Raw genomic sequence first — 25,969 nt, 5'->3', positions numbered from 1 at the left:
CCACAGGCATCTTGTCACTTTCTGAGAATAATTGAGTCAGAAACTCTACCGATGCCTCTCCTAGACACTTCCACACCTCCACAGGTATATCATCAGGACCAACTGCCTCTCTTTCATTTTCCCCATTCATCAGCTCTTCAAGGTACTCTTTCCATCTTCCCATCACTCTTTTAGCATCTGTCAATACATTTCCCTCTCTATCCTTAATCACCCGGACCTGTTGTACATCCTTTCCATCATTATCTCTCTGTTTCACCAACCTGTATTGATCATTCTGACCCTCCTTACTATCCAACCAAGCATACAAGTCACCGTACGCCCTTTGTTTTGCCTTTGCTACCTCTATCTTTACCTTACGCTGTATCTCCCTGTACTGCTGTCTGTTCTCTTCAGTGCTCTCAGTATCCCACTTCTTTGCTAACCGCTTTCTCTGCATATACTCCTGCACTTCCTCATTGCACCACCAAGTCTCCCTATCTACTTTTCTTCCAGATGACACACCAAGTACTCTTCTACCTTTCTCCCTGATAACACTAGCTGTTGTTGTCCAATCATCTGGAAGCTCACCCTGACCATCCAGAGCCTTTCTTAACTCCTCCCTGAAAACCATACAACACTCCTCCCTTTTCAGCTTCCACCCCTTTGTCGTCTACTCTGCCTTTGTCCTCTTCATCTTCCTTGTCACCAGAGTCATCCTACAAACCACCATCCTATGCTGTCTGGCTACACTCTCACCTACAACTACTTTGCAGTCACTGATCTCTTTCAGGTTACCTCGTCTATACAAGATGTAGTCTACCGCTTGCTCCTACCTCCGTTCTTATAGGTTACCCTATGCTCCTGTTTTTTCTGGAAAAAGGTGTTCACTACAGCCATTTCTATCCTTTTTGCAAAATCTACCACCATCTGTCCCTCTATTTACCTCACCAACATATCCATTGAAGTCTGCACCAATTACTACACTCTCATTCTCTGGGGATATTCTGCATTACTTCATCTAGCTCCTTCCAGAACTTCTCCTCCTCAAACTTGCATCCCACCTGCGGGACATAGCCACTGATAACATTGAATATCACACCTTCGATTTCCCGTATCAGACTCATAAGTCTATCTGACATTCTTTTCACCTTCAGATCATTCCTAACAAACTCCTCCTTCAAGATAGCTCCTACTCCATTTCTCTTCCTGTCAATACCATGATAGTACAACTTAAAGCCTGCTCCTAAGCTTCTAGCCTTACTACCTTTCCATCCGGTCTCCTGGACACATAGTATATCCACTTTCCTACTCTGCATCATGTTGACCAACTCTGCCTTTTCCTGTCCTAGTCCTGATATTCAAAGTCCCTATTCTCAGTCCCAGACTCTTGCCTTTCCTCTTCTCTCTTTGCTTCCAAACATGTCTTCCTCAACTCTTTTGACCTACAGTAACCCAGTTTACATTGGTTCCCTGCAGGTCATCTGAATCCAGTGGCGGTCGTAGTTAACTCGGGGCTCGACCAATATGGTATGATCTGGTTATTATGTTTGATTTGCATGTTTGGTTTTGGCAAAAGTTTTACGCTGGGTGCCCTTACTGACACAACCCTTTGCATTTATCTGGGCTAGGGACCGGCTCAGGGAGATACTGCTCTGTGCCCCCCCCCCCCCGAGGCTGGCTCAGGGAGACACCGGCCTGTGCCACCCTGAGGCTGCACCACACATGGTGAGAAAACGATGTGTGGGAAGAAAAATAGGCGGCGTCTGATTTGACCAGTGCTGGGAGGATGGAAACCATCCCCAGCAGGAATTCTATAGACCTACATAAGGCAGGAAGCATGTCCTAACAACACATTCACCATAAACAACAGCGTTCCAGGAGAGATGGAACAGGACCAAGACACAAAGCAGACTGTAACATTAAACCATGCTACGTTTCATGTCGTTTTGTCTCATCTTCCAGGTCTGAGCTTTTATAAGATGACATAAGCATGCCAAAGCTAGTCACGAAGAGAAAACAGGCATTAATTAATCAGATATTGGTAAATCAGCAATGTCGTTCGCAAAGACGTTTTCGATCATTTTCTGGTATTCTTTTAACAACTTCTTGCAGATTTAGAAGAAAAAATTCCAGATTTTTGATGTAATTTCCAGGAGATTTTCAATAACAAATTCTTACTGCTTTCAAAGTATTTTTTTTCTGGATCAATGCTTCATTTTTTTTTTTTTTATTTAAGCCAATGTTTAGCAGATTTTTTTTTTCCCCGTCCATAAAGTCTATCCATTATTTATCACAACCTGCGCTCTGGGTCGCAGGGATGCTAGAGCCTAGCCTGGCTGTCATTGGATAAGAGGCGGGGTACAGTTCATCGCAGGGCCACATACAGAGACAATATGACCATTCAGTTTCATTTACACATCTAGGCCATTTTTCACCCATAAATAACCTTCTGCATGTTTTGAACTGTATCAGCTCTGTGCACTTAGACTTGCATCCCAAAATCTTTGAGACAAGCATTAAAAAGAAATAAATAACAATTTTTTTTCAAGAGGCAAAATAACATTTCAATTGCAGAGCAGTATAAACTACCCTGTATTTTGCACATACTTTTCTCTGGTCTTTTGCGCACATCTTGATGTAGACGGGGCAGATAAAGGGCCATCCAGGTCATGATATGCCTGTAGCATTGTCGTAAGAACTGGACCTGTTCATTTTTGTTTTTTTTTAGATGTTTTGAAAAACATCAGTTATGGAAAGTCCTAGTGTGACACCCTAAACAACTAATTACCCCAAAACACTGGCAAAGGTTTCATGAGCCTTTGAATGGCCTCAAAGTCTGGTACAATAGGCTATGCAATCATGGGGAAGACTGCTGACTTGACACATGTCCAGAAGACAGTCATTGGCACTCTTCACAAAAAGGATAAGCCACAAAAGGTAATTGCTTAAGAAGCTGGTCGTTCACAGAGTGCTGTGTCCAAGAATATTCATAGTGTTTGGTGGAAGGAAACCATGCTGTAGGAAAAAGGTGCACTAGCAAAAGGAATACCTGCAGCCTTTAGAGGACTGTCTAACAAAATTCATTCAAGAATTTGGGGGAGCTTCACAAGGAGTGGACTGAGGCTGGAGTCAGTGCACAGATATATCCTAGGCATGGATTACAAAAGTTGCATTCCTTGTGTCAAGCCACTCCTGAACAGGATGAAAGTAAATTTCAACATTGGATATCAAGGTCCCAAAGTCTAGAGGAAGCGTGAAGAGGCACAGAATCCACATGGCCAGAGTGAAGTTTCCAGTCTGAGATGATTTGGCCTGCGATGTCATGTGCTGCTCTTGGTCAACTGTGTTTTCTGATGTTTCTGAAGTCTATATAGCAATCGACCAGGAAATTTTAGAGCACTGCATGCCTCCTCTGCTGACAAGCCTCATGGAGATGCCGATTTCCTTTTCCAGCAGGACTTGGCAACTGCCCACACTACCAAAGGTACCTAGAGGTGGTTCAATGATCATGGTGTTAATGTGCTTGATTGGCTGGCAAACTCACCTGACCTGAACCCCACAGAAAATCGATGAGGTATTATCAAGAGGAAGATGGGAGACACCAGACCCAAGAATGCAGATGACCTGAAGGCTACTATCAAAGCACCCTGGGCTTTCACTACATATGAGCAATGCCACAGGCTGACCGCCTCCATGCTACACTGCATTGATGCAGAAATTCATGAAAAAGGAGGCTCAACCAACTACTGGGTTCATGAAATTAACACTTTGAGGAAGCCTGACATTTCTGTTTTTATTCATCTTATTCAATAAACGTGAATCCACTGTGTACTCATATACAACTTTATTAGCAGCTTCCTCGTAACATTGCGCCAACAACATAACATGAGTATAATGAAGGCTTCATTGCCTAATTGCCACATATTATGCAGAGCGGCTTGGACTGTGGGAATCACCTGTTACGATAAATCCACATTTCAAGTAGAACACCTGGTATTATCTGTTAAAATCTTTCTTTTTCTTGGAAGTTGTACGCTCTTCTTCTGTCTCTTCACTAGGCCTTTCCCCTACGAAAAGAAACTTTCCGCCTGACGTCTGTTTTTTACTCATTTTGCTAGCTTGCGGATTACATTTTTGGCACGCAAGTGACCAAGATGTAACTGAGAGATTCCGGTCATTTTTCTAAATAAAAGATTTTTCAAAAAAGATTGTTCAGACTCAGATAATAAATCCAACGGAAATAATCGATTATTTCTTGTGCGGCCCAGTACCAGTTGATCCACAGACTGGTACCGGGCCGCACAAGAAATAATCGATTATTTCCCAAGGGTTGGGAACCACTGAGTTAGATGACATTTAGATGACATTTGCCTCTGAAGAGGTAGGTCTGCCTCACCATACGACCCTGCAGCCACTCTGCCAGCCCCTCTGCTGTAGAATCAGGAATCTGGCATCGCAGGTTGTCCCTCTCCTCGTTGTCCATGAGCTCCAGTGCTGCCCGCAGGTCCTCCAGCAGGTGAAGGACCCGAAGACCACCCAAGAAGGGGGAGGTGGGCGACTGGCAGTCAAACAGCCCATTGGAGTAGTCCATGGCCTTGGAGCCTGGGGGGAGTAAGTGACAAGGATTCAAATGGATCCACAGCAAACAGTAAAGCTGGGTGCTCTTCAGGAGATCGGGGCAGCTTTTTACTGCAGTTTTTCCCTTTCTGTTATTCAAAACTAAAATTCCCAGGGATTGAAGGTAGACATCTGGGGAAAAAAGGTTTCAAGTAAGAATATATTGTTTTCCTTCAAAAGGTGAGAGATTAAGGACATAACAAAATGTATTTGGAATAATTGAAACATTCCTTTTTTTTCCACAACTTTTAACATCTTTCCCTGTCTTGCTTTTCCATCACTAATTTCAGAAATGCAATTAAGAATTGATGCTGATATTTAATTCAGAACTTTGAATTTGGTCTTACTTTGTTCCTTCTAAATAAAAAATGTACACACAACTTTAATCCTCTCCCTTCTGATAGCCATCAGAAAAGGGATTGAAAAAAATGTATAAATGGTGATGCCATTATCCATTGTGCTCATCTGTCAGATTTGCACGTATTTGTCTGTTTAAAATTTTCAGTAACAAGAGTTTCATTTGTTTTTCCTTTTTTTATTTGTTTTTTTTTTTCAAGAGCAAGAACCAGTTAATTCTACCATTGTCCTGATCTCAAGTTTCCTTTTACGCCATATCCTGTTTTCAGACTAAAATATTAGCCATTCCTGGAATTTAATGCCATATTGTGGTGAAAGACGGTTCAACAATTCATGTCCAGCATTTAGAATTATAATTTTGCGCACCCATGTGACTTCATTGTTTTACATTTGGGAAGAGATGAAAGGGACATGGAAGCTTCAAGGCATGCAATACTGATGGATGGGGTCCCATTGTGATACCAGCCAGATAGTCAAACGGTTCCATCCCCTCTGCGGACGTAATTAAACAGATACGGGGTCGCCCGATGTGTGTTTATATACCGCAAACTGATGCTAGCAGAGGAATGAAGCAACATTCTGATGATTTTTGTTTCCACTACCAGCCTTGTCACATGTTGATAGATGTCTATGTGTGTGTGTATATTACAATTTCTCCAAGGCAAGTCATTTTACTCACTGCATGTTCTGCCAGTGTTCCTGCTGTGCATTTACAAAAATTTTAGAAAAATTTAAAAATAAAATTACAGTGGCCTATCCATAGACTGTGGAACAACTGCAGCGTCTCATTTTCCCCTCTCAATATTTTTTCAACTGTCCTTTGTGATAAATGAAGATATGTTGCAAAATAACTGATGTTTTTGCGAGCAAAAACATGAGGGGAATCATGTGGGGTTGAGAAGATTTAATCCTGTGTTCATATGAACAATGCATAATGTCATTATTGCTGATTGTGAACTTTATTGGATCAACCCTTTGGCAAAGAAACTATCTACTTTCCTTTTATAAAAAAAAATGCACCCTTATCAGCTATATCCTAACTACTCAAAATGTGCAATAACATCATGTTTTGTAAAGAAAACAAGACAGTAAAGTGTTTGAATAATTTACAAGGATGACAACAGATATAAGATTTTCTATGGTTTTCCATGCATTCTCCATAACTGTAAAAGTGCTCAGCTATTCTCCAGGTTCTCCAGGAAGTATGGGATCCCTGCTGCTCTTTCCTCCTCTGCATGAACAAGCCCATCAAAACTCTGAGCAGGCAAGAGCCTCTTATCCATCTGTGACACCATATATGCAAAACAGGGATTATATAAAATGTGTATCTTTGGAAACCAGACTTTTCAGAATTTGCAGAAAAACAGCCACAGGTTTCCCAGGCCTCAAAGCAGGATGCTTCTGCCACAAGCTGCAGCCTCCGTACCATCTGCCATCCATCTTAAATGTCAGCCATAATGAATACGTCTGATGGTAACAGTGAGGGTGCTAGATAAATAAATATTCAAATAATCATGGCAAGCAAACAGTAGCCAGGCAGTGGGGCTCTATGGCTAATGTGGTTTCTGCAGAGACAAGAGGGGCTAGCAGGGGTGGCGTGGGGCGAGTTGGGGGTTGCTTGGTGATTGTCACATGATTGGTTGCCTCGCTCCCATTGGAAAAAGGTCAGTGCTATAATTACACCCAACAGTGGAAAAAAAAAAGTCAGGACTATGAAAGTGAAGTCTGCTACGCTCGTCTGCAGTGGTACAATTATACAGAGGGTGGCCAAAAAAAAGCTCCCGAGCTGGGGTTTGCATTTCAAACTCACCGAGCTTGAATAATCATTAGTTTCCGTCATTGCAGGGACAATGGAAACTTTGGGTTCTCTTGAAGGAATGCAGTGGAGGCAGAAAAGTGATCTTGAGGCATACTTTGCAGCAGCATTAACTCAGGACGTTTATGAGGAGGACACGTTGTGCTACTATCAACTGGACTGCCCCAAGATTTAAATGACTTCCAGATGTGGTTCGAGCTCATTCTCAGCCATGCCAATTGTAAAAAACAAAATAAAAAAATTCTATAATCCAAGTGTTACCTGCTATAATCCCATCCATTTGCTCCAGCGCCGCCGCCAACATCTCGCTGGCGTCAGACATCATCCTTCACCCGTTTGGATCTGAGGATGGAGAGGAGATATTTAAAGCCTGATGAATCAAGAATAGCTATTTCTCAAAATTCAACATCAGGAGATCCCAAGTGTTTTCAGTAAACACGAACCAGGCATGATGGTACTCAAGTAACTGACGCTTCTGGCTTGTGTAAACCTCAACGACAATTAGTCAGCAGCTTAACGTCTGATGGAGAAGAGAAAGCTGAGGCTTTGATGGGACATTTTCTCTTTTAGAAATAAGTTTTTCTTATAATTTTGTAAACTGCCTTTTTTAAAATTTACTTTTAGTTCATTGCTTGCAAATGTTTGGATGATTTTCCACAAACTGGGAACTAATTTCATTTTTTGATTATTTTGCTTAGATAATTACACAAAGATGATTTTTACAACTGTTAGCTGTTCTTTGTTGGAAATGACAGATTCTTGGAAAATGTTGGCTTTAATTAATTAAAAATGTTTAAGAAACATTTCTTAAGAAGGTGAAACATTATTACTTGAGTAATCAATTGAAATATGGAGCTGAGGGGTTATTTACTGGTTTCAATAATAAGAAAATCCTCTAAACAACAGCATATATATACACACTCAAAATGAAATGACGCCTTTCATAATTTTCTTTCCCATGCTCTGTAAACAAACCTCACCTTTTGCCCTCATCATCCTGACTCATTAACCCTGGCTACAGAATTTGATTATTTAAAGAAGATGCCCACACAGCGCCCCCATGCGCCAGGGAAATAATTTAAGTAACTTTATAATGATCTCCAGATTGAGCATTTAGAGTCACAATAAGGTGCTTTGTTACTGTGAAAGTTCAGATTTAGACAACAAAGGCTGACTGCATTATGCCCTACATATTCAATAAGTATAACATCATTATCTATAATCGAATAATGGTACAAGTCCCTCTCTCCTACCAAAAAACTGTTGCATTTCCTACTTTCTATGCCAAAGAAAAACTTGCTGCCCAAGACAGAATAACCAAAAAATTATCTCCGGGACTTATTTAACCAGGAGCCTTCATATCCGCCAGGCAGAGAGTCACGGGTGTTCATCTGCTGGAATAAGGACGCCATTCTCCCAGGGGTCTTTGGCCGAATATCGTCGGCATGCATGGCATCTCAAACGTTGATTACAAAGCTGGACAGCAACCCCATGACTTCTGAATTCAAACACTCATCACATGGCTCTGCTTTACTTCCATTGACCACTTATCACTTCAAACCTGATCTGATTTGGAGGGGCCAAGTATTTGTGGGTGTGTGAAGAAAAAAAAAAGGCCAGAACTAACATGAAAACACATAGGTTCATAGAAAAAACACATGTTCATAGGTCCCATGTTGGGAGGGAAGGGGGCAACTCGAGGTCACAGTCGTACCCAGCAGGGCAAAATATATATATTAAGAGACAAATTAAACCAGTGGCATAAATGGGCGGGGGAAGGTCTTCTTGTAAACAAAAGGGGTCTTAAGTGCTATATAGAATTTAGGGCAGCACTGGCCCGTGTCTCCCCAAGCCTGCCTTGGGGGGGCACGGAGCAGTGTCTACCTGAGCCTGTCCCAAGCCTGGATAAATGCAGAGGGTTGCATCAGGAAGGGCATACGGCGTAAAACCTTTGGCAAAACAGAACATGCGAGTCAACCATAACCATACCATACCAGATCGGTCGAGAACCAGGTTAACAACAACCGCCATTGGTACTGATGACCTAGAGGGTACCATTGGAAATTGGGCAACTGTGGGTTGAAGAACAAGAACAAGAAGAAGAGGAGGAGGGCGTGTTCGGAAGCAGAGAGAGGAGGAAAGGAAGGAAAGAGCCTGGGACTGAGAGAAGGGACTTTGAATATCAGGACTAGGACAGGAAAAGGTAGAGTTGGTTGACGTGATGCAGAGAAGGAAGGTGGATATACTGTGTGTCCAGGAGACCAGGTGGAAAGGTAGAAGGCTAGAAGCTTAGGAGCAGGCTTTAAGTTGTACTATCATGGTGCTGACAAGAAGAGTAATGGAGTAGGAGTTATCTTGAAGGAGGAGTTTGTTAGGAATGTCCGAGAGGTGAAAAGAGTGTCAGATAGACTTTTGAGTCTGAAACTGGAAATTGAAGGTGTGATAATCAATGTTGTTAGTGGCTATGCCTCGCAGATGGGATGTGAATTTGAAGAGAAGGAGAAGTTCTGGATTGAGTTAGATGAAGTTATGCAGAATATTCCCAAAAATGAGAGAGTGGTAATTGGTGCTGACTTCAATGGACATGTTGGTGAAGGCAATAGAGGGGATGAAAAAGTGATGGGCAGATTTGGTATACAGGATAGGAATGCAGAGGGATGGATGGTGGTAGATTTTGCAAAAAGGATGGAAATGACTGTCGTGAACACCTTTTTTAAAAAGAAAAAAGGAACATAGGGTAACTTATAAGAGCGGAGGTAGGAGCACGCAAGTAGACTACATCTTGTATCGACGAGGTAACCTGAAAGAGATTTGTGACTGCAAAGTAGTTGTAGGTGAGAGTCTCGCCAGACAGCATAAGATGGTGGCGTGTAGGATGACTCTGGTGACAAGGAAGATGAAGAGGACAAAGGCAGAGTAGACGACAAAGGGGTGGAAGCTGAAAAGGGAGGAGTGTTGTATGGTTTTCAGGGAGGAGTTAAGAAAGGCTCTGGATGGTCAGGGTGAGCTTCCAGATGATTGGACAACAACAGCTAGTGTTATTAGGGAGAAAGGTAGACGAGTACTTGGTGTGTCATCTGGAAGGAAAGTAGATAAGTAGACTTGGTGGTGGAATGAGGAAGTGCATGAGTATATACAGAGAAAGTGGTTAGCAAAGAAGAAGCGGAATACTGAGAGGACTGAAGAAAACAGACAGGAGTTCAGGGAGATGCGGCGAAAGGTAAAGATAGAGGTGGCAAAGGCAAAACAAAGGGTATACGGTGACTTGTATGCTCGGTTGGATAGTAAGGAGGGTGAGAATGATCAATACAGGTTGGTGAAACAGAGATAATGGTGGAAAGGATGTACAACAGGGAAAATGACAGAGAGGCAAGGGTAGAAGAGGTGACTATTGTAGACCACAAAGTAGCACAAATTAGTGAAAAAAATGTGAGGGAAGCATTGAAGAGGATGAAGAGTGGAAAAGCAATGGTCCTGATGATATATCCGTGGAGGTGTGTAAGTGTCTAGGAGAGGCAGCGGTAGAGTTTCTGACTCGATTATTCAACAGAATCTTGGAGAGTGAGACGATGCCTAAAGAATGGAGACAAAGTGTGCTGGTGCCTATTTTTAAGAATAAAGGGGATGTGCAGAATTGCGGCAACTATAGAGGGATAAAGTTGATGAGCCATACAATTAAATTATGGAAAAGAGTAGTGGAAACTAGACTGAGAGCAGAAGTTAGCATTTGTGAACAGCAGTATGGCTTCATGCCTAGAAAGAGGACTACAGATGCAGTATTTACATTGAGAATGCTAATATGGAAGTACAGAGGGAGCTGCACTGTGTTTTTGTAAACATAGAAAAAGTATAGGACAGGGTGCCAAGAGAGGAGCTCTGGTATTGTATGAGGAAGTCTGGAGTGGCAGAGAGGTATGTTAAACTGGCGCAGGACATCTATGCTAGCTGTGAGACACTGGTACGGTGTGCTGTAGGGGTAACAGAGAAGTTCAAGATGGAGGTGGGACTCCATCAGGGATCAGCTCTGAGACCCTGCTTGTTCGCAATGGTGAAGGACAGGCAGACAGATGAGGTTTGACAGGAATCTCCATGGACCATGATGTTTGCTGATGACATTGTGATCTGTCGTGAGAGCAGAAAACAGGTAGAGGAAAATCTAGAGAGGTGGGGGTATACTCTGGAAAGGTGAGGAATGAAAGTTAGTCGCAGCAAGATGGAATATATGTGTGTGAATGAGAGGAACTCGGGTGTAATGGCGAGGCTACAGGGAGTGGAGATCAAGAAGCTGGAGGATTTCATGTACTTTGGGTCAACAGTCCAGAGCAATGGAGAGTGTGGAAAAGAGGTGTAGAGACGGGTCTCTTGGAATGGGTGGAGAAAAGTGTCAGAGATACCATGTGATAGAAGACTATCGGCCAGAATAATAGGAAAGGTGTACAAGACAGTGGTGAGACCAGCAATGCTGTATGGCCTAGAAACTGTCACAATGACAGAAAGGCAAGAAGCAGAACTAGAGGTTGCAGTGATGAAGATGTTGAGGTCCTCTTTGGGAGTGACTAGGATGGATAAGATCAGGAATGAGTCTATCAGAGGAACAGCACATTAGATGTTTTGGAGAGATGGTCAGAGAGCCCAGACTGAGATGGTTTGGTCATGTACAAAGGAGGAATAGAGAATCTATTGGTAGACGGATGCTGAAATTGGAGCTACCAGGCAAGAGGTCTCAAGGAAGACCAAAGAGAAGATTTATGGACGTAGTGAGAGAGAATATGAAGGTAGTTGGTGTGAGAGAGGAGGATACAGAGAATAGGGTACATTGAGCAAGTTGATTCACTGTGGCGACCCCTGAATGGAAAAGCCAAAAGAAGAAGTCAGCCACCAATTGTGCAAGTTCTCCCAATAAAAAGGTGATAGAGGTCTGTACTTTTTATCATAGGAAAGAATGTATTTGCAAATTATGGTGGAAATTAAGTATTTGTCACCTACAAACAAGCAAGATTTCTGGCTCCCACAGATCTGTAAATTCTTCTTCAAGAGGCTCATCTGTCCTCCAGACATTACCTGTATTAATGGCACCTGTTTGAACCGGTAATCAGTATGAAAGACACCTGTCCACAACCTCAAAGAGTCACACTCCAAACTCCACTATAGCCAAGACCAGAAGAGCAGCCAAAAGACACCAGAGACAAAACTGTAGACCTGCACCAGGCTGGTAAGACTGAATCTGGAATAGGTAAGCAGCCTGGGGTGAAGAAATCAACTGTGGGAGCAATTATTAGAAAATCAAACTGATAATCTTCCTTGATTTGGGGTTCCACACAAGATCTCACCCCGTGGGGTCAAAATTATCACAAGAACGATGAGCAAAAATTCCAGAACGACGTGGGAGGACCTAGTGAATTACCTGCAGAGGGCTAGGACTACAGTAACAAAGACTACCATCAGTAACACACTTCACCGCCACGGGACTGAAATCCTGCAGTGCCAGACATGTCCCCCTGCTTAAGCCAGTAAATGTCCAGGCCCGTCTGAAGTTTGCTAGGGAGCATTTGGATGGTCTGGAGGAGGATTGGGAGAATCTCCTATGGTCAATTGAAACCAAAATAGAACTTTTTGGTAAAAACTCAACTTGTCTTGTTTGGAGGAGAAAGAATGCTGAGTTGCATCCGAATAACACTGTACCTACTGTGAGGCATGGGGGTGAAAACATCATGCTTTGGGGTTGTTTTTCTGCAAAGGGACCAGGATGACTGATCCGTGTAAAGGAAAGAATGAACAACTAATTAAGATACCACCGAAAACTCAAAATGAAAATACCCAAAAATTATCGAAACCTAACTATAACAGACACTGTGTGAAACTCAACGAAAGCAATCCCAATAAACACCTTAAGCTACCACAAAATTATCAAGAAATCAAAAATGTATCAGTGCATATTTAGAAGAAATTGGGGCTCCACGGCTCTGGATGCTGTAGGACTGTTCTGGCTGAAACACCTCTGAAGCATGGATGTCAGGGACGGTGCCGCAGGACTGGCAGAACGGGGTGGTGATCCCCCTTTTTAAAAAGGGGGATCGGAGGGTGTCCTTCAACTACAGGAGGATCACACTCCTCAGCCTCCCTTGTAAGGTCTATTCAGCAGTGCTGGAGAAGAGGATCCTCGGATCCAGGAGGAGCAGTGTGATTTTCATCCTGGCCGTGGAACAGTGGACGAGCTCTATACCCTCGGCAGGGTACTCGAGGGGGCATGGGAGTTTGTACAACCAGTCTACATGTGTTTAGTGGATCTGGAGAAGGCATTCAACCGTGTTCGAGGGGCAATTCTGTGGGGGGTGCTCCAGGAGTATGGGGTACCGAACCTTGTCATATAGGCTCTTCCGTCCCTGTATGATCGATATCAGAGCTTGATCCGCATTGCCGATTGTAAGCCAGACCAGTTTCCAGTGAGAATTGGACTCAGCCAGAGCTGCCCTTTGTCATCAATTCTGTTCAAAACTTGACCAACACTTATAAGTTTGGTGACCAACACCAAAACTTATGACCAACAGCCAGAGCATTGAGGGGATCTGGTTTGGTGGCCCCAGGATCGAGTCTCTGCTTTTTGCAGATGATGTGGTTCTGTTGGCTTCATCAGGCCATGATCTCCAAATCTCACTGGAACGGTTCGGAACAGAGTATAGAGCGACTGGGATGAGGATCAGCACCTTCAAATCCGGGAACATGGTGCTGAACCAGAAACAAGTGGAATGCCCATTCCGGGTCAGGGAAGAGGTCCTGGCCCAAGTTGAGGAGTTCAAGTATCTCGGGGTCTTGTTCATGAGATTGCGGATACAAGCGGCCAAAATGAGTTTCCTCGGCAGGGTGGCCGGACTCTCCCTTAGAGATAGGGTGAGAAGTTCGGTCATCCGGGAGGAGCTCGAAGTAGAGCTGCTGCTCCTCTGCGTAGAGAGCAGTCAGATGAGGTGACTCAGGCATCTGGTCAGGATGCCTCCTGACACCTCCTGGGGGAGGTATATCAGGCATATCCATCTGAGAGGAGACCACGGTGAAGACCCAGGACACACTAAAGAGACTATGTCTCCAGGCTGGTCCCACCTTGGGGTCCCCCCAGAGAGGCCGTGTGGCGGGGAGAGGGTGGTCTGGGCCTAACTGCTCCGACTGCTGCCCCACCGACCCGACTCCGGATAAGTGGGGGAAGATGGATGGATGAATGAAAAATTAAGTAATGGAATTGAACACGCACGCACACATGTTGAGATATGTATGACTGATTGTTTATATTTATCATGAATCTAATTTTTCCATTTTGCCCACTGCTTCTACACACTGAAAAGGAGATTCCTCAAACAGTTACTTACACACAAGCACACGCACACACACACGTTGAACTGGGCGTATTTGCACAGTTCACTGAACATATTATTGATCAGTTCTGAAAGAATGTTTACAGGGTACCTGTACAAAAGAACCTCATCCTGCTCTTTAAAACAACACAAAACCGCACTCTTAGTCAACAAGAGCAGCTAAAAGCCTTGAAATTAGAGAAAATTAGACAAATTAAGATTTATAGTTTGAGTGTTTAAGGTTGCAGAGGACCAAGCAAATGTACCTGACATGTCAGCCACTGCAGGTATTTCTGTGGTGTGATGGGAAAGCACCAGTCACACCCACCAGGGTGGAAGCTATGTTTGATCAGCTGTTTATTTTCCCTGAGTGGGAGAAACATAAAGCTTATCCCCTTCACCGGAGAAAAAAATTCTGATGAGGGCCCAAAAATGTTCTGTCTTCCTTTGAATGCTGGACACAACAACCAGAATGAAAAGAAGTAAGGCACTGTGCTCTCTTACATTACACATTCTGCTGTCTGCTCTGAAACAAAACAAGAATACCACTACCATCTCGTGATGGAATAAATCAGTTTGCTGACTAGTTTGCACCCCTACTAAGCTCTTCCTGTCTTCTGGTAAAGCACCAAATCTTCCATTTCATATGAAATCACTTATTGAGCAAAAAGCAGTTTCTGAAACTTCAAACATGCAGTAACCATGTTGGATTGAGTCACTTCTGAGAAACAATCAAAGCCTCGTGTGACAGTCACATGGCAGAAAAATATGAAATCTCATCCCCTTAATATTTCCTATACCTTCATCAAATGAACAAAACTCAAGTTTGATGCGCAAGCCTTGTGACAACCACTAGTTTTCTTCAGATCAGAGAAGAGCTGCTTGAATGTGAAGAAACATCTAAAATTGCCTGCCTAATAGCCAAGATGTCAGCACAAACAGGAACACAAAGCAATGATGCAGGCAGTAAATGCACAGCAAGGACTGACGAGAAGTAACAGATGCTGCGTAAAGACACAAAATATAATAATGTCCCCTTTTCGATACCAATATACAGTCAGCTCAATAAGTATTTGATCATCCATGAATTTGCAAGTTCTCCCACTTAGAAATCATGGTGGGGTCTAAAATTTTCATCATTGGTGCATTTCCACTGTTAGAGAATGAATCAAAATTAAAAAAAAATAGAAATCGGAAATCACCTTGTATGATTTTTTTAACAATCTATTTGTAAATTACAGGGTCAAATAAGTATTTGATCCCTTGAGTCAAACAATTTTAATATTTGGTACAGAACCATTTGTTAACAATTACAGGGGTCAAAGGGTTCCTAAAGGTTCTCACCAGGTTTGCACACACTGCAGCAGGGATTTTTGCCCACTCCTCCATATAGATCTTCTCTAAGTTCACTCAGGTTTCAGGGCTGTCGCTGAGCAACACAGAGTTTCAGCTCCTTCCTAAGATATTCAATTAGATTGAGGTCTGGAGACTGGCTCGGCCACTCCAGAACCTTGATATGCTTCTTATAGAGCCACTCCCAGGTTTTCCTGGCCATGTGTTTCAGGTCATTGTCATGTCGGAAGACCCAGCCATGACCCATCTTCAATGCTCTGACTGAGGGAAGGAGGTTTTTGCCCAATATCTCACAATCCATGGCCCCGTTCATCCTCTTTCTAAAACAACGCAGTCGTTCTGGCCACTGTGCTGAAAAACACCCCAGAGAATAATGCTTGCATCCCAATGCTTCACTGTGGGTATGGTATGATTGGGATGATAGTCATCCTTCGTCTTCCTCCAAACACGGCAAATGTTAAGACTAAAAAGTTCTATTTTGGTCTCATCTGACCACAAAACTGTCTCCCATGAGTCCTCTGGATCACCCAGATGGTCCCTGGCAAACTTCGGATGGGCCTTGTCATGGGCTGACTTAAGCACGGGAACCTTCTGTGCAATGCATGCTTTTAAACCTCTACGTCTCAGAGTATTACTGGTTGCAGCCTTGGAAACGGTTGTCCCAGCTGTCTTCAGGTCAACAACCAGCTCCTCCCATGTAGTTTTGGGGTAATTCTTCACCTTTCTTAGTATCATTGATACCCCACTAGGAGATATCTTCCATGGGGCCCCAGTCCAAGGGACACTGACAGTCATCATTAGCCTCTTACCATTGTCTGACAATGACTCCAACAGTTGTTCTTTTTTCACCAAGCTGCTTGGCAATTGCTCTGTAGCCCTTCCCAGCATTGTGAAGGGCAGCAATTTTGTCTTGTGTGTTTTTGACAGCTCTTTGGTTTTGCACATGTTGGCAGCTACACTTATGACAGATTGTACTGTGCACAGGTGTCTTTAAGAAAGCTAACAACCTCAAATAGGTGCTACTCAATTACAATAATGAGCAGAGTGTGGTTGGACTCTTTAAAAGCAGAGGAACAGGTCTTTGAGGGTCAGAAATCTGGCTGATAAGCAAGGCATCAAATACTTATACTCTGTACTTTACAAATAAAGTGTAAAAAAAAATCATGTGATGTCTGATTTTTTTTATTCTGTCCCTCACAGTAGAAATGCACCAACAATGAAAATATTAGACACCTCCAGGATTTCTAATTGGGAGAACTTGCAAAATCACAGGGGGATCAAATACCTATTGACTTGACTGTATAATCAATACATCCACTTTACAATGAATTGTCATATCCCAGGTACACAAGACAAATAAATTAAACCCATGTCTCCCCAGTAACAGATATGTGTCAATATATATTAATCAAACAGTCAAAATATCTGCCATGATTGCAAGGTGAGTATAACTACATGCCACTGCACCCCCCTCCCCCGGGTGTGAGCCTGATGACTGATGGCGTCACAGTGTAGGAGTGTGAGCTACACATTCCTGAGCAGGTTGACTCTCATGATATCCAGACACTGGTGCCTGGTACTGACATCCCCGATGACCCCTTTTCCCTCCGCCCTTGGACATCATGGACTCAAGGAGTAAATATTGAAAAGTACCAGTTTCTGGAGCCTGGCTTACATCAGGAGCTGCTCAGCACCCTGATCATAAAGGCTCAATGTCTGCAGAGGATTTTTCTGCTCAGTAAAGTTAAAGGCACATCTTGTAGGCAAAGGCACTGTTTGAAATGAGGCCTTATAGGAAGCACTTCACAGCAATGTCTAGAAAAATTGTTTTGGGGGAAAAAAAATTGATACAAGAAAAACTTAAGTGTCTCTTAAAAAAAAAAAAAACCTGGGGAATTACCTCAACAACAATAAATATCTTTCAAAGTTCAATTAACTTATGTTTCAAGGTGCCAAAGCCTTTGGTACATACACAAAAATAAATGTTATATTAAATAATTCGCAGAGGAAAAAGTAGGAAGCTATGATAGTTACTGATAGATGCCCCAACCCTAAAATCTGAAGTCTCAAATAAAGATGGTGAAAATCGTCTCCTGTTGAATTCTGTGCTTCATGACTTGCTGTCCTCCAAAACAGCTGAGCTCTAAATTTCAGCAACCCATGCAAGAAAGTCTGTACGCCTGAATGAAGGTTAATCTGGCCGCAGCATCGTGTTGATGCCGGCATCCAGGACGTGGGCGGCAAGGTCAAGGTCCTGCTGCTGCAAACGGAGCCTCTCCATCTGCCTGTAGACACACTAGAAATGTACCTTTGAGGCCATTGCAGAGGGGGAACCCAACCAGAATTAAAGAGGCATAATTTTAATCAACGAACCACATATAGGGACTCCAGTTAGTTGGGGGGGGGTTGGGGGTGGAGGATCACACCCAAAATCAAAGACTGATTTGCAAGTTCTGTGCATTTTTCTTATACAGTGGAACCTTGACTTATGAGATCAATTCATTCCGTGGCAGAACTAGTAACTCGATTTGCTTGTATATCAAATTTCCCCATTGAAGTGAAACACAATTAATCTGTTCCTGCCCCCCGTTTTTTACATATTGTAAAAAAGAAAAAAATTATGCATAAAAAATAATAATACATAATAAAGGACAATTTAAAGAAATAAATTGGTTTTATTTAATGTATTTACTTTGCAGATTGGACAAAAATGGCGGAGATCAGCGGAGGATGTTGGGGGGCTTTACATTTCGTGTTCTATCACTTAACTTATCGACACACTTAATGCTACAATGTATTGTTAGATTTAACCTGCACCTTGAGGAACACTTTTTTGCTCAACTGAATTTAGCAATGGAGTGAATGATGGTCCTCTTTTTAAAACAATCAAACCATCTTGGATTGGCTTTGAGTGACTCCTCCGAATCCTTGTCCATTGACATCTACTGCACCATATCTCCTTCTCACAAACTATCTTCTCCTTCACAGTATCTCACAAACAAAAACTTTTCCATCTCTTCACTGATAAGTTGACAAGATGCACACCTCGATCATGTTTATCAATTATCTTTCCTGGGCTGCCTATAGCCGGCAGCATGTCCAACTGTTTTTAACTTGATCAAGTACTTTGTAAAAAAAGTAACAAAGTTGTCGTATTGATAAAAATTTAGTGTTGACTTCAGCAGTTACCGCTCCATCAGCAGGGAAAGAAAAAAAAGTGTCACCTGAAGAAGCAGGGAAGCAGCAATACAATGCTATCATATATTTTGAGGACATAGCAATGATAAAAATGGGGACTGATCTGAGAAGTAGCACCACCTAATGCCTAACATGATAATACAACTCTGGATCACTGCAGTGAATTGAAAAATTCATAAATTAGATATTCATTTAGCAAGAGGTACAGTTAAAATTTATGACAGATTTTGGTGAAGGGCCCGGTGCTGTAAATTTTCAGCAACTGAAAGTCCATGCCGATCTCTGTGTGGTGTTTTCAACTTACTACAATGTCCAGCTGCTCAGGGAACCGACTAAGTCGAGTCTGAGAGGCCCACACGCAGAGTAGGTAGTATCAGGAAATGGACTGTTGTCAGTTGCGACAAGAATTTTTTTACAACTGAAAAGAAAAACCTGAAATAAAATCTACCATTTCATTAGGTCTGCAAGAATTAAATATTTCAACCTTCTTTTTTTTGAATTACAAAGAATAAAATTCTCATTTCTTCTGAACAAAGAAAAAGGACAGTTTGGGTTCCTACTATGGCAATTTAATGATCATTTAGTTTTTAATCAACATTATATGGCTCTGACAGGTGAGCTGCACTGTGAGGACAATGGTTTTATCCCCAAAATACCTTCAATCTTGCCCCTTGTATCGTTTCTGTGATGTTTCACACAGACACTTTGAGAAAAATCACAGTGACTTTTTCTAATGCTGTTGGGCCATTTTAACTCCAACCAGATGGGGAGTAAAATATGTGGAGGGGGAGGGACAATGTGTTTGAAAAGAAAATAGGCTGGGATTACTTGCCCCTTCGCTGAGCGGTCCATCTGTCCCTCACACACACACACGCACGCACGCACTCACGCACGCACACACGCACGCACGCACACAGGCACACAGGCACACATGCACACACACCTCCAGCAGTGTTCCAATCACTCATGCTCCAGTGACCCAGATGCAGATGGGTTACAGATGTCCATCATACTATACAACGTCATGATAGTGGCAGCTGCATGGGCAGCAACAGTTGGTTTGGATCTGCTAACTTTACATAAACAAATATCCATAAGTTTCTGGAAGTTCAGGCTTTAAAGGCTTACAGTTGCTGTTCTGCCCGGAGCACCGGTTGCAAGTTAAAGGGAACCAAAACACACACTTTCATAAATATCACACTTAGCTAGCATGATAGTGTCTTTGGGCTAGCATGTGAATCTTGGGGTATTTTCAAATTCTGGCACAAAGATCAACCTGCCAAGCTCAAATTTCATTTCATTCAGCTGATCCGTCTGCCCCACTTCCAACCAATTCTTTCCATTTTTCAACAGCTCTACAACTAACAGGCCAATCAAAACCGGCAGTAATCGGCAGGGCAGGTTTGGGCAAAGACAGTGGCCAATCACTACAGAGGTTTTGAAAAAAAGTGATACAACGCTGCATCAGTTTTTAATCTCCCAGGTCCTTCCACTTTGAAGGCAGCAGCCATTTATATTGCCTTTGAGCTTCTATGCTGCACTCGTAGCAATCTTTTTTAAACTCGGCTGAAGTGTCCGTTGAACCATTGCCCCCAAGCAGCATCTGATGAGTCACATCATCAGTCCTGACAACAGCTGGACTAATGAAGTCACATCTCACTGCTGAACAAACAGCTCATTATGCCTTCATAACTAAAGACACCTATCCACAATAATGACCACAATCACTTTACCATGACATCAAACAGTTTCAGAAGTCTCAAAAGCATGAATGGAGCTATGAAACAGCACTATATGCAGTGCCGGAGTCCAGACATTAAGTAAGGGGCGTAAGTTTAGGGGTGGCGCTCTTCCACCTACGTGGCGCAGGTAATAGAGCAATAGTCATTCCTGGTTCAATGCCCAGCTCCTCCTAGTGTATCAAAGTGTTGTTAAGCAAGACACTGAACCCCTTACTACTCCCCTGGCACTGGTGGTAGGGCAGCCTATTGCTCATGGTTCATCCATGATGGATTAATTGCAGAGAACAAATTTCCCCATGAGGGATTAATAAAGGATAAATGAGTATTATAAATAAATGCACAAGGCTGGTATCAAAGGTACCAAAGGTAACATCAGTGAACTTGAGCTGCAACATTTACGTACATCTCAGCTAACTACTAGTTGAATACAGCAATGTTAAAAATTACAAGTGATAATGATCGTTATGGCCACAAATCTTATTTCGCAACAACAATAATAATAAAGTACTTCCCATCAAAGAGTTGTACACATGAGAAGAGTTGGACACAATTAGCACAAATCAATCATTTGCTTATTCTCTGTTCAGCCTACCTTGTAGGGTTCCTGGAAACCTCTACTATTTTCCAAGAAGCCTACTGCGTGTTTTTGGACTTGATGAACAAATGAGTAAACTGAGTGAAACTTGTAATTTTATCTTTGAGGTGCTTCATTTGACTTTCAAGATTCATGCAATTTGCAATCAGCTGCTTCAAAGTATTAAACTTTGAATACAGTCTTTAAAAAATATGTATAAAAAATGCAAATAAAAAAAGTGTGGAGAAAAAATGACCGTGGGATATTTTCATGTGAAAAAAAATGACACGGAAAGTTGCCAAAGCAGATATGGGTCAATTCTCCTAGTGATTATTTGAGAGGAAAACAGCGACTTAGCAGATAAGGAGAATGATGTCAGGCGGGACATGAACTCACAGAAGTCAATCCCAAGTGAAATCCAACCACCGGTCAAACACCCTGCCTTTGTTTATACTCCCCCCTACCCCACCCCCCACCACCCCCCCCCCCCACCCCCAAGAGACAGTCCACTGGATGTTCAGCCTCGGCTGCTGTGTGCTCTCTCTCTCACTTACGCACGCATGCAAGTGCACATGCACGGCTGTGCGCACAGACACACAAAGGCTTTAAACTCCTGCTTTATTTCTCACTGCACTAAATTCAGACTCTGCACAAAAACCCTCTTTGTGTTCCAGGGACTCACATGGTAGTTCTGCGACACTGATCCCATGTCATTACAGTTTTTCCACGTGGCGTCAACTACAGTATCCAAGAAAATCAGAAATCACACTGGAGGGGTTGGAAGAACTGAGTAAGGGACCAGCAGGCCAAGAACAACTGGCTTCCATTGCTTCTGTTATCAAGGTCTTAATACAGAAGCTTCCCTCTGTAGGTATGAAATCATCTCCAGTTAGGCTGAATGTTTAATTGCTACTTCAAACCTCAAGGAAAAAGATAGTCAATATTTTTCATTGACATTTCAACCAACAGGGCTACAGCACAGACACACTCAGGAAGACCCTTGCTTGCCTCGTCCTGTCAGGAAGGACTTCCTGGCACATTCAGGAGAAATGTCTTCCTCCCAGTCACAAGCTGCCTCTTCACACCAATCCCAAAACCAACACAAAAAAATGGCAGAAGCCACTGTACTCACACACACACACACACACACACACGCGCACACACACACACACACACACACACACACACACACACACACACACACACACACACACACACACACACACACACACACACACACACACACACACACACACACACACACACACTTTATTTAGAAACTGACTGAACCCAAACAGGCTCTTAGAAAATTGAGGCTTAAATGAAGTTCATACAAAAATTTTCCTTTTAAGAAGTTAATGGTTTAATTTGATTGCAGAAGGGATTTGAACATCCAAAAGTATCATATGACTTAAAGTGACACCAAACCACTTTCAAAATACACCACCAACACCACCCCCAGAACCAGGAATGTTTGGAATGCAAATGTCAAGCAAAAAGGTTTTCAGGACAGAAAGCCTCCTGTCAATTTTCTGGACAAGTAGCATTAGCAAAAACTAAATTGAAGGGGCCAATGCAAAGAATAAAAGAACCATATTTGGATGAAAAAAGGTTTTAAATCTATTAAATACAAAATCACCCAAATTAAACCTAAATTTAGTAAATGAAATGATCAGAAAGAAAAACTGCTAACTTCCATTCTACACATTGTGTTGATATTTTATTTAATGAAACTAAACTCATGCAAGAGACAAACCAAATTTTTGTATGAATGATAACTCCATAATTTTTACACACACACACACACACACACACACACACACACACACACACACACACACACACACACACACACACACACACACACACACACACACACACACACACACTGTGTTCATGTGTATTGTGTTATGTATGAGACATAAAATAAAATAGCCTCAGGACATTGTAGTATTATTTTTCCATCGTCAAGCACTCCATAAACCATCACACTACACTGCAACCTGAGCAACCCAAGAAAATCCAACTTTCCATTTGCTTTAAGTTTGGATATCTACTGAGCCTCATCATTTTTCTTCACTTTTAAAATGTTAAGGCAGACGCATTTTGTCAATTTCACTTTCCAGCGCTTGAATTTGTTGTTGTTTTTTTTGTTTGTTTTTTTTATTTTGTGTTTACACCAGTTGACCTGGAACAGGGAGTCAGTGATGTCAGGGGGAAGCTAGGCATTAGTACTGTGGCATATGCTGTGAACAAATTCCAAGACACCAAAATGAAGCTGTGATTCCTTGACATCATGGTAGGCCTCCATGTGACCTCACCCCCCACTCCCACCTTACTTAGCATCACAGTTTCTTTGTACATCACAGCTTTCCCTTTGCCATGTAAAAATTACAACATTATGGAGTGCAGCATAAGCAGTACATAATGGAAGGATTTTTAAAATGTGTAACATTTTATATCATATTGATATCATAAAAATCCAGTTTTTCAACTAACTACTTAATTAGTCAATAAGTCTGAGATAACAAGTTTACTCATATCCAAAACGAATGTAGACATCTGGAACAGGTGTCAATAATGTATTTGTATGTGTGTGTGGGCGGGGCTGCAACTATCGTCATCTTCTATGAAGGCCACAATGTTCAAGGAACATCCATTGGTACTAGGAGCCACAGTATTTTTGCACATCCACAGCATATAAAACTCCAAAGCCCTAAATGGCAGATTCTTTAAAAATTGGATTGTATTTTGATTTTGAGTTCTACAGAGATATTGCTGATATAAGAATTAAAAAAACTTGCTTAAACAGAATGAGATCTATGGATCTATGGATTATCTTGAAAACCAAGCTATTGAAAGCAATATTGCTTTCAAGCTTGACTTTATTTCAACAAGACAAATGCCATGCCCCATCGGCAGTTATCTGAGAAAATTGTCAAATCACACTGAAACAACCCGGCAGATGTATACCACGACAGGAATGAGGAGAAAATGATTCCATCCTTTTAAGCTACATCTTAGCAGTGGGAGTCTGATGGACCGCAAATATGTATATAGTCAGCATTAAGACCTTGTCATGCTTTCAGCCTTGAAACCAGGACATGTCAGGCGTAGAAATGAGGCCAAGGGTAGCAAGTCGTTCTATGCATCTGAGTTTTCCTCATCAAAATTTCAGCATCCAAAAGCACTAAATTGCATAGTCAAAGGGAGCCGAAAAAGAACTAGGAGCAAGACCATGTTTTTGTTGTCAATCCTTCTTTGTGACAGAGAGAGAGAGAGAGAGAGAGAGAGAGAGAGAGAGAGAGAGAGAGAGAGAGAGAGAGAGAGAGAGTGAATAACCACCTGACTGGATGTGTGATCTTGTCTCCATGGTCATATGATACTTGAAGTAGTTAAACTTGGGAGTTGTTTACATATGCAGACGAATTGAGTGCTGCAGTTTTTCTTAAAACAAGAAAAATAACATTTATATCGTCAACAAAAGCCACACTGTCTGAGAGAACATTGTATTCTCAGCAGATTTGTGTGGAAGGAGCATTCAGTGTCACCCGGAATGTGATATTATAACATTATATTTAACTTTATGAAAGTGTTTTTCAGATCTTGGTGTATTGTAAGAACAGAAAGCAGTTGCCGTCTTTGTTTGGATTATCACAGTGACTTAAGAATGAAGTAAGACAGACCAAAAATGAACTGATATTAGCATCATGGCAAAGCAACTTCACAGCAATATGAAAAAATATATATATCATATTGTCTTTTCAGCAGACAGCATTGTATTTTCAGCAGATTTGTGTTTAAGGAGCATTCAGTATCCCCCGAAAGTAAAATTATAGAGAACTTAAGAACTTCAGATGTTGGTGTATTTTAAGAATAGAAAGCAGCTGCAGTCTTTGTTAGGATTTCGACAGTTACATAAGAATGAAGTGAGACAGACCAAAAACGAATTGATATTAGCATCATGGCAAAACAACTTCACAGCGATACAAAAATATACATATCATGTGAACGCCATTCAGTCACGACGCCGGTTTAGAAAAAAAAGTGACCTTTTTCAGGATGAATTCATTTTCGGTCAGTTCAAATCTCGAGCTTTGGTCACAAGCTAATTGAAGCATATTACAATTAGCTCTAATTGACTCGCTGTGCGATACTCGAGCAAACAATCTGTTCCTACGGGGGTTTCTACACTAACGTTTGACGCTAGCAGTCCAAGTATACATTAACTGCTAAATGAAAAACGACAACTTAAATCTACTTACATTTTTTTCAATAGAAGCGAAAAAGAAAGGGATCCTGCAGTCTCTACCGGCCGTGCTCCGGACACTTTCAGCACTTCTTTTCTATTTTGTTTTTAGTTCAGGTCCATTGCTGGGGTCCACCTCCCCATTGAGTTCCTTTGAGAAGTGAAGTTCTCATCCACCCCGGGACAAATACATGGCATTATCAAGCCATGTATCAAGCCGACATGCGAAAAAGCGGAAATGTACTGGCCTGGGCTTCAAAATAATCTTCTGTGAAATTTGCAAACCGTCACGATAAAATCAACGATTCTCACCGAATTATTTTTGATTTATTTAAAGATCGAAATGCAACATATACATATTCAAAGCAAACAGTTTATCACGTCCAGTTTTTGTCTTGGCCATAGGCTTTCTCCCATTTGAAAACTTCCCTGCCAGTCGCCATTATTTTGAAAATTCTAACAGTAACGGAGCTTGTTATTTCCGTTGCAATACAATTGACAAACGAAAGTTTTCAAACAAGCTAAAGTTCTATTTTAACGAGAACGTCTTTAGTTTAATGCTGTGAAAAGTATTTGGAAATATCATCACGTGATTTAGGTGACAATTAAACATTAAGATGTAAAACTTCATGAGTTGGAAACAGATAAACATGATTCAATATTTTAGAAGTATTCGTACTTACTGTAGTATACAAATATTACTATTCTAATCCAGTCATGATTTTATTTGAAAATGCAAAA

At 41.9% G+C, this 25,969-nt stretch overlaps 1 protein-coding gene across 1 annotated transcript in view; it reads right to left on the bottom strand.

The window, feature by feature from the left end:
- Window positions 1–25,387, bottom strand: part of LOC147233969 (liprin-beta-1-like) — a 46,849-nt gene extending 21,462 nt beyond the window's left edge. Inside the window, exons 1-3 of the mRNA XM_086146646.1 lie at window positions 25,245–25,387; window positions 7,031–7,111; window positions 4,376–4,581 (exon numbers count right to left, since the gene is read on the bottom strand). Coding sequence (XP_086002772.1) covers window positions 4,376–4,581; window positions 7,031–7,094 — 270 coding nt within the window. The 5' untranslated portion in view covers window positions 7,095–7,111; window positions 25,245–25,387. The remainder of the gene's footprint in view (window positions 1–4,375; window positions 4,582–7,030; window positions 7,112–25,244) is intronic.
- Between the last annotated feature and the right edge of the window lie 582 nt (window positions 25,388–25,969).

This window comes from Fistularia commersonii, chromosome 5 (assembly GCF_037954325.1).
Source record: "Fistularia commersonii isolate RoL2024-O1a breed Wild chromosome 5, RoL_Fcom_v1.0, whole genome shotgun sequence".
Classification (NCBI taxonomy): domain Eukaryota; kingdom Metazoa; phylum Chordata; class Actinopteri; order Syngnathiformes; family Fistulariidae; genus Fistularia; species Fistularia commersonii.
This window is presented reverse-complemented; position numbering and strand designations above follow the sequence as displayed.